General features: G+C 45.9%; 1 protein-coding gene across 1 annotated transcript in view; it reads right to left on the bottom strand.

Moving 5' to 3' along the window:
- The window catches only part of LOC311118191 (KH domain-containing, RNA-binding, signal transduction-associated protein 1-like), a gene marked incomplete at its 5' end in the record, with an annotated part of 30,624 nt that extends 20,950 nt beyond the window's left edge, over positions 1-9,674 (bottom strand). The window contains one exon of the mRNA XM_084193044.1: positions 9,578-9,674. Within this exon, the coding sequence (XP_084049170.1) occupies positions 9,578-9,674 (97 nt within the window). The remainder of the gene's footprint in view (positions 1-9,577) is intronic.
- Positions 9,675-10,003: the final 329 nt, after the last annotated feature.

Here is a 10,003-nt window from a genome sequence, read left to right on the forward strand (position 1 = left end):
GGAAGGTGAACCTCCGTCCCAGTCTCAAATCTCTGGAACACTGAAACAGGTTTCCCTCAAGAATTTCCCTGTATTTAGCGCCATCCATCATTCCTTCAATTCTGACCAGTTTCCCAGTCCCTGCCGATGAAAAAACATCCCCACAGCAGGATGGTGTTCTCGGGGTGATGAGAGGTGTTGGGTTTGCGCCAGACATAGCGTTTTCCTTGATGGCCAAAAAGCTCAATTTTAGTCTCATCTGACCAGAGTACCTTCTCTCACATGGCTTTTGGCTAACACCAAACGTGTTTGCTTATTTTTTTCTTTAAGCAATGGCTTTTTTCTGGTCACTCTTCCGTAAAGCCCATCTCTGAGGAGTGTACGGCTTAAAGTGGTCCTATGGATAGATACTCCAATCTCCGCTGTGGAGCTTTGCAGCTCCTTCAGGGGTATCTTTGGTCTCTTTGTTGCCTCTCTGATTAATGCCCTCCTTTTGGTGGGCGGCCCTCTCTTGGCAGGTTTGTTGTGTTGCCATATTCTTTCCATTTTTTAATAATGGATTTAATGGTGCTCCGTGGGATGTTCAAAGTTTCTGATATTTGCTTATAACCTAACCCTGATCTGTACTTCTCCACAACTTTGTCCCTGACCTGTTTGGAGAGCTCCTTGGTCTTCATGGTGCCGCTTGCTTGGTGGTGCCACTTGCTTAGTGGTGTTGCAGACTCTGGGGCCTTTCAGAACAGGTGTATATATACTGAGATCATGTGACAGATCATGTGACACCAGTGGCGGCTCCTGAAAAAATTCTCAGGAGGGGCAATTTTTCTGATGATTTAGGTGACCTACACACATTTAAAAAAAGATATGTCCAGCAACAACATGAAGACAGGGGCAGCATATAAGTCAATACCAGAAGCATTTATTGACTGATCTCAAAAGTGTTGGCTTACCAGGGTTGGTGGAGCCCTCAGTTTCATCTTTGCCTCGCAAAGCTAACTCAAACACTCCGCAAAACTTCACACACTGGATTAGCCGGCTGAGGATGTGGCGGTTCTTGCTAATGTCGTAGTAAATATATTTGTTATAGTGAATATGGAATATGATATGTTGAGTAAAATGTTGTGCTAAGATCTATTTAGGTCAGGAGCTGGTTATAAGTTCTGTTCCTATCCAATAACAATGGACAAAAGGGTCCTATCTTGTCAGCCTTGTCAGCAGGTGGCCAAGGACAACACCCACGCCATAGGCCTCTCAGTTCTTCCAACTCACGAGTTCTTGCTCTGAGGACACACACACACACAAACACACACACATCATCACTGTTAAACACACACACACACACACACATCATCACTGTTAAACACACACACACACACACACACACACACACACACACACACACACACACAAAAATCCCCTCTCTTAGGCTGAACATTTGAAGACAAAGAACCCGACTCAGAGCCAATGCAACAGTGACAGTAGCCTGCAGGGGACCTCGCCCAACTCATCAGGACCAATCAGAAGATCAGAACTACTAGATTGAACCTACTTCATTTATTGCATAAAATGTCTGCACACAATGTTTCGGGGCTCTCTTCAGATAATAATAATAATAATAATAATAATATGCCATTTAGCAGACGCTTTTATCCAAAGCGACTTACAGTCATGCGTGCATACATTTTTGTGTATGGGTGGTCCCGGGGATCGAACCCACTACCTTGGCGTTACAAGCACCATGCTCTACCAGCTGAGCTACAGAAAGTGGATACTCATGGATGCGCATTGCAATTGTAAAATGTCAACACAATTGGAGACACCACGTCATTTTTGGAGACATGTTATTGACAGTAAACTATTGTAGATGCGACTGCTAACTAACTAAAACATTTTAGCTGGCTAGCTAATCATCTTAGCTAAATGTGGGGCAAACAATTCAGTTATTTACCGTTAATTTGAGGGATTGGGGTGAAAGAAATCGAGTTACATAGTGATACTTTACGATATACTGTATTGACAATATCGCAATATTTTAGCGCTAGTTGGCTGTACCTGCACCAAAACACCATTATTGTTCCTTCATAGCTTGTTCTCAATCTTTTCACATTGGGAGCCAATTTGTTTTCAGCACTTTTATTTCCATGACTGATCAAAACTCGTTCTCATGGCTTTCTGATCCCTCTGCAACAGATATATGGTGCGCAATAAAATCACAGTATCGAATCGCAATACGTATAGAATCATGAGACTCGCAATGCTGATGCATATATCTTATCGTGAGGTTCCTGGCAATTCCCAGCCCAAGTTCATTTGCCACAACAAATCTCTTCGCTAGCAAACGCGATGTCTTCTCCAAAACGGCAATGTGTCTCCAGCAATGTTTACTTTTTTGACGTTCTATGGCATCTCCACTTTCCAAGCATATATGACCACATGTAATATTTTGGTAAGTGATGCAAATAGTGAACTATGTAGGGCCAGGATGTAAAATATATGTAGCTGCAGCAATTTCTCTTATCTGATATGGTAAGTAATGGGGCTTAATTTATAGCTCCCTAAGAGTTTGACGAACGGGTCCGTGAACGCGATTCCAGATATATTTACCTCTGAATAAACTGCCTTTATTACACCATATCCACATCCAGTAAACTTGTGATTATCAACACTAACCTCATCGTTGTGGCGGCGGACAGCTAGCCTGTATCCCTCGTCATCCAGTTGAGTGAGTGGCAATGTCTTTTTTCGTTCGTACCAATTTTTGGAAAATCCTCGGGTGTAGGACTTTCCGCCTTTAGTAGAAACCTGTTGAATTATTAAATTTGGTCTGGGAGGTCCTAATTGTTTCGTTGCCAATTTATCTTCATTTGTTCGCCGACAAAAAGGAACTTCTTTCAAACAATCCACTCTTTTCTCAGTTACGTTCATGGTTACGTAACGTATGACGAAAGCGCGTAAGTGCAAGCCCACAGACACCCATTGAGATTGTATTGAAGGCTCTGAAATTTGAAAAAAATAGATTTTACATGGGAGTCTATGACAGAAGTTCTGGGCGATTTTCAATCTGACTGAAATCGCCCCAAAAGGGGGTGGAGCCATTTGAAGCACGACTTTAGCCTGATTCGACATTTAGTGGCAGTGTGGCACTGTGGCAGATCAGACGTATAGATTACAACACTGATAACTACTGTTGCCGTGATATAATTGATTAGAAAAAAAATCCCTTCCTTTTCCCGTTTGGCAGTGCGTCGCCCATATCGCCCTATTGAACAGGCCGTCCCTGTGTGACACTTAAATAATGGTCCTCTGTAGCTCAGCTGGTAGAGCACGGCGCTTGTAACGCCAAGGTAGTGGGTTCGATCCCCGGGACCACCCATACACAAAAAAAAATGTATGCACGCACGACTGTAAGTCGCTTTGGATAAAAGCGTCTGCTAAATGGCATTATATTATATTATTATATTATATAAAGTCCACCTGTGTGCAATCTAACTAATTATGTGACTTCTGAAGGTAATTGGTTGCACCAGATCTTATTTAGGGGCTTCATAGCAAAGGGGGTGAATACATATGCACGCACCACTTTTCCGTTATTTATTTTTTAGAATTCTTTGAAACAAGTTATTTTTTTTAAATTTCACTTCACCAATTTTGAATATTTTGTGTATGTCCATTACATGAAATCCAAATAAAAATCCATTTAAAATTACAAGTTTTAATGCAACAAAATAGGAAAAACGCCAAGGGGGATAAATACTTTTGCAAGGCACTGTACACTTCATCGACCAGCCACACACACACTGACACAAAGGCACTGTACCACTCAAAGGCATGTATTTGTCACGCCCTGGCTCTAGGGACTCTTTTAAGTTGAGCCAGGATGTGTAGAGTTTATGTTTTGTGTTCTTTGTTTTCCATTCTAGGTCTTGTATTTCTATGTTGGCCAGAGTGGTTCCCAATCAGAGGCAACGAGTGTCAGCTGTTGCTGGTTGTCTCTGATTGGGAACCATATTTAAACAGTCTGTTTTCCCTCAGTGTTTGTGGGATCTTGTTCCGTGTTCCTAGTAGGTTGTGTTTGAGCTAAGGACGTCACGTTATCGTTTTGTTGTTTTGTTCGTGTTATCGTTCAGATTAAATAAATATGTTTGCATTCAACGCTGCGCATTGGTCCTCTGTTCCCGACGATCGTGACAGAAGATCCCACCAAAACTGGACCAAGCAGCGTGTCCAGGAGCCATCGCCAGGGGAATCGCTAGCGGATCTCCGTGGCAACCTCGACTGGGTCAAGCCTAGTGAAGAGCAGAGAGGGTGGACTTGGGAGCAGTGGAGGAAGAGTCTCGACTGGGTCAAGCCATGTGAGGAGGAGAGAGGCTGGAGTTGGAAACAGAAGAGCGAGAGTTGGGCGAGAACTATAGAGGCCTGGCCCACGGGGAGGAGAGACCCCCAGAATTTTTTTAGGGGGGGGGCTCACGCCGTGGACGACGGGGCAGCAGGAGGCCGCGATGGAGCGGTCCAGCGGGTTTGCAGAGGAGGCCGTCAGGTTAAGGGGGCCACTGGTCACACAGAGGAGAGGGAAAGTGTGGAGGCACGGTGAGAGGTACTGGGGTGTGTTACCAGTCCGGTCCGGCCCGTTCCTGATCCCTGCATAGGGCCAGTGGTGTGTGTCCCCAGTACGGTCCGGCCTGTTCCTGTTCCTCGCATCGAGCCTGTGGTGCGTGTCGTCAGCCCGGCCCGGCCTGTTCCTGCTCCCCGCACCGAGCCTATGGTGCGCGTCGCCAGCCCGGCCCGGCCTGTTCCTGCTCCCCGCACCAAGCCTATGGTGCGCGTCGCCAGCCCGGCCCGGCCTGTTCCTGCTCCCCGCACCAAGCCTATGGTGCGCGTCGCCAGCCCGGTCCGGCCTGTTCCTGCTCCCCGCACCAAGCCTATGGTGTGCGTCGCCAGCCCGGCCCGGCCTGTTCCTGCTCCCCGCACCGAGCCTATGGTGCGCATCGCCAGCCCGGTTCGGCCTGTTCCTGCTCCCCGCACCGAGCCGATGGTGCGCATCGCCAGTCCGGCCCGGTCTGTTCCTGCTCCCCGCACCAAGCCTATGGTGCGCGTCGCCAGCCCGGCCCGGCCTGTTCCTGCTCCCCGCACCGAGCCTATGGTGCGCGTCGCCAGCCCGGTCCGGCCTGTTCCTGCTCCCCGCACCAAGCCGATGGTGCGCGTCGCCAGTCCGGCCCGGTCTGTTCCTGCTCCCCGCACCAAGTCAGTGGAGTGCGTCGCCAGCCCGGCCCGGTCCATTCCTGCTCTCCGCACCAAGTCAGTGGTGCGCTTCGTCAGCCCGGCTCGGCCTGTTCCTGCTCCCCACACCAAGCCAGTGGTGTGCGTCGTCAGTCCGACACGGCCCGTGCCTGTTCCACTGGTGCCTGGTCCGGTACCGATCAGCTGCTCCACGTCGGAGCTAGAGCAATCCGCTCCACCAGTGTTCAGTCCAGCTCCGGCCAGCAGGGCCAGACCGGACCAGGGGTACTGTGGGGGGTTAGAGAGGGAGTGGGGATCATGCCCAGAGCCGGATCCGCCACCAAGGCGGAGTGCCCACCCGGTCCCTCCCATGTGGTGTTCTGTTGGCGCGGTCGGAGTCCGCGCCTTTGGGGGGAGGTACTGTCACGCCCTGGCTCTAGGGACTCTTTTATGTTGAGCCAGGGTGTGTAGAGTCTATGTTTTGTGTTCTTTGTTTTCCATTCTAGGTCTTGTATTTCTATGTTGGCCAGAGTGGTTCCCAATCAGAGGCAACGAGTGTCAGCTGTTGCTGGTTGTCTCTGATTGGGAACCATATTTAAACAGTCTGTTTTCCCTCAGTGTTTGTGGGATCTTGTTCCGTGTTCCTAGTAGGTTGTGTTTGAGCTAAGGACGTCACGTTATCGTTTTGTTCGTGTTATCGTTCAGATTAAATAAATATGTTTGCATTGGTCCTCTGTTCCCGACGATCGTGACAGTATTGTTTTGTACTGTCCTTTGCCCAGCCAGTCGCACACTGACACACATTGTATTGTCCCATTACAGGCGCTATAGCAGTCAAGCCATATCTACAATCTGCAGTATTATCAGTACTGGACAAAGGCTCCATGAGGGACAAAGCCAAGGTGAGATAATACAGTAGCTAACTTATGCAACCTGTTTTACACCTTGTCAAACACGCCTGTGTAGTAGGGCATATATAGCCCACCGCTTCAGCCAGCTTTGATGACATTTAAAAGGTGACAGACAAAGTCCCAGCCGGGTGCCAGTCTGGGTCTCTAGGATGAGCTAACGACAGACAACCTTTATGTCATCCCCTCATAAGTCAAGGTCAGTAGAAATCAGAAATCACATCACACCATGAGGATTTCATGTATTTCCAAGTCATGTTTTTGCATTGTGACTCACTGATAGGCCTAGTGGCAACCCACCTGAAGCATTTTAGAATATACAGTATCTCATGAGACACAATAAACCAAGACACTTTTCTAGCAACAATGAACCATCATGCCTTCATCTATGATCTCAAAAGACACTGACTGACTGTCAGCCACCAGAGGGTCTTGATAAAGTCATCCGGTTACACCATTTTCTATAAGCTACCTCCACCAAACGGTAGGTTACGGTACTGTACTAGATTTCCATTCCAGAAGGTCTGTATTATAATGCAAAAACACATGGGTGGAAAGGGCAGAGGAAGAACACATTTCCCAACCAAAAAGAAAAAGTTCCAGCTGGAATAGTAGGCAACACACGTTTCAGAAATGTTTAACAACTCATTGCTGTGCTTCGCTGGATATCAGCCTTTCAACATACAGTGCCTTGCAAAAGTATTCACCCCCCCCCCCCCCCCCCTTGGCGTTTTTCCTATTTTGTTGCATTACAACCTGTACTTTAAATGGATTTTTATTTGGATTTCATGTAATGGACATTCAAAAAATAGTCAAAATTGGTGAAGTGAAATTAAAAAAATAACTTGTTTCAAAAAATGCTAAAAAAATTAAATTACGTAAAAGTGGTGCGTGCATATGTATTCACCCCCTTTGCTATGAAGCCCCTAAATAAGATCTGGTGCAACCAATTACCTTCAGAAGTCACATATTTAGTTAGATTCCACACAGGTGGACTTTATTTAAGTGTCACATGATCTGTCACATGATCTCAGCATATTTACACCTGTTCTGAAAGGCCCCAGAGTCTGCAACACCACTAAGCAAGGGGCACCACCAAGCAAGTGGCACCATGAAGACCAAGGAGCTCTCCAAACAGGTCAGGGACAAAGTTGTGGAGAAGTACAGATCAGGGTTGGGTTATAAAAAAATATCAGAAACATCCCACTGAGCACCATTAAATCCATTATTAAAAGATGGAAAGAATATGGCACCACAACAAACCTGCCAAGAGAGGGCCGCCCACCAAAACTCACGGACCAGGGAAGGAGGGCATTAATCAGAGAGGCAACAAAGAGACCAAAGATAACCCTGAAGGAGCTGCAAAGCTCCACAGCGGAGATTGGAGTATCTGTCCATAGGACCACTTTAAGCCGTACACCCCACAGAGCTGGCCTTTACGGAAGAGTGGCCAGAGAAAAGCCATTGCTTAAAGAAAAAAATAAGCAAACACGTTTGGTGTCCGCCAAAAGGCATGTGGGAGACTCCCCAAACATATGGAAGAAGGTACTCTGGTCAGATGAGACTAGAATTTAGCTTTATGGCCATCAAGGAAAACGCTATGTCTGGCGCAAACACAACACCTCTCATCACCCCGAGAACAACATCCCCACAGTGAAGCATGGTGGTGGCAGCATTATGCTCTGAGGATGTTTTTCATCGGCAGGGACTGGGAAACTGGAATGATGGATGGTGCTAAATACAGGGAAATTCTTGAGACTGGGACGGAGGTTCAACCTCCAGCAGGACAATGACCCTAAGCATACTGCTAAAACAACACTCGAGTTGTTTAAGGGGTAACATTTACATGTCTTGGAATAGCGTAGTCAAAGCCCAGACCTCAATCCAATTGAGAATCTGTGGTATGACTTGCTGTACACCAGCGGAACCCATCCAACTTGAAGGAGCTGGAGAAGTTTTGCCTTGAAGAACGGGCAAAAATCCCAGTGGCTAGATGTGCCAAGCTTATAGAGACATACCCCAAGAGACTTGCAGCTGTAATTGCTGCAAAAGGTGGCTCTAAAAAATATTGACTTTGGGGGGGGGGGTGAATAGTTATGCACGCTCAAGTTCTGTTTTTTTGTCTTATTTCTTGTTTGTTTCACAATAAAAAATATTTTACATCTTCAAAGTGGTAGGCATGTTGTGTAAATCAAATGATACAAACCCCACCAAAAACAATTCTAATTCCAGGTTGTAAGGCAACAAAATAGGAAAAATGCCAAGGGGGGTGAATACTTTCGCAAGCCACTGTAGATCTTAGCTGTAATATTTTACACATCTGACTGAACTGAAAGGGCCTGTTTCACGGACACAGATTAAGCGATTAAACCGTTATTTCCATGGAGAATCCCCACTGAGTCCAGGACTAGGCATAAAATGTGTCCGGGAAAGCAGCTAAAAAAAAACCACACAGATAGTAGCATCTCTCACTGACCGAATAACTACAGTAACCATGTTTAGGCAGACAAACGTTTCCTTCTTACACTGGTAATGTCAAACACACTATTACACTGCGTCGACGCTGTTACACTGTATTAAGTTCACCTCGAACCCTTGCTGTTTTAAAATGGTCCAAATAATATATTGTATTCCAAATACATTTACAAACGTCACGTATTAACATACATTTGAAAATGCATAAAAATATATATTTGGCAAATGTAGAATGCACCCCAAAAATATATTTTAAAAAGCACTTTTTGTTTCGTATGGGTAAACTTCAATAATATGTCCTTCTGCGGGTGTTGCTAGTCAAACAATAGGTCAAAACAAAACGTGGTAGTCTCTCCACACCCACAACTTTTGCTTCAATAGTAGGCTTCTCAAAATAAACCACCACAATTGGTAATAGATGAGAACCTTGTAAACGTTTTAAAGCGACCTACATGCAACTCTGAATAGCCTTCTCTCTGTGCAATCACCCACATCGGAAATACAAAGGGTTTCTGGATAACCTGCCAGGGGACAGAAAACATGGTATTTTGTGCATTGGTAATTTTGGTGGTTTGCTGTGGGTAACGACCACACACACGAGGGAGATATCTGCCACACAAAGACGCCAGAACATCCCATCATTCTCTCTCTCTCCGGTTTGCAGACACAGAAAACCCATTATGGAAATAGAGGGGTTGCAGCTTTGAGAATGCGATCGGGAAATCCACAAACTCGATAATGAAAAGCTATTTTTCACGGTTTCATTCAACCGGTTGTTAAACCGTGTCTAGACAGTGTCACTAAGTAAGTGCAGTGGGGTGACGGGTCGTAGCACAGGCTATGAAAGGGTTTACTGTTTGCAGACCCACTATACCCGTCCCGTCTAGCCACAGTGCGTCTTTTTCAAAACGCACGATTTAAAAAATCTTATCGCAATGGATAAAATATCAATCCTTTTGGTAGAGGCAGGACATTTTGCAAATCAAATGTGTTTTTACCTGCAGATAAAAGTTTCATCGCGTGCGTAAACGAAACATCCATACTGTCCTTCTCTGCGAGAAGCTCGGGGAGATACTTGCTTTCTTGATTCTCCATTTTGAGTTTAAATCAGTTAGTAATGCAAAATGTGAACAAACGTGCAATTAAAAACAAGCTTTGAGTGGCTAGAAAAAGAAAAAAAATAACAGAAGTAGAAATAGTCCCAGTTATGTAAGCAGTGTGTAAATATCCACTTCTTCGCGCAGATAAATGTCGCTGCTTCGCATGTAGCGCTCTCGCTGCTATACCGCACGGCTACTGACGAGGGCGGATGAGCGCTGCGCGTTGCCTGGTCAAAATGAAGACGGGAAGCATGCGACCCGTCGAATAAAGAATACACGGAAGTGAGCTCAGTTCGATATGAACCCTGGATTGAATATTCTGGA

This window comes from Coregonus lavaretus (assembly GCF_964263955.1).
Source record: "Coregonus lavaretus genome assembly, contig: HAP1_SCAFFOLD_2798, whole genome shotgun sequence".
Classification (NCBI taxonomy): Eukaryota; Metazoa; Chordata; class Actinopteri; order Salmoniformes; family Salmonidae; genus Coregonus; species Coregonus lavaretus.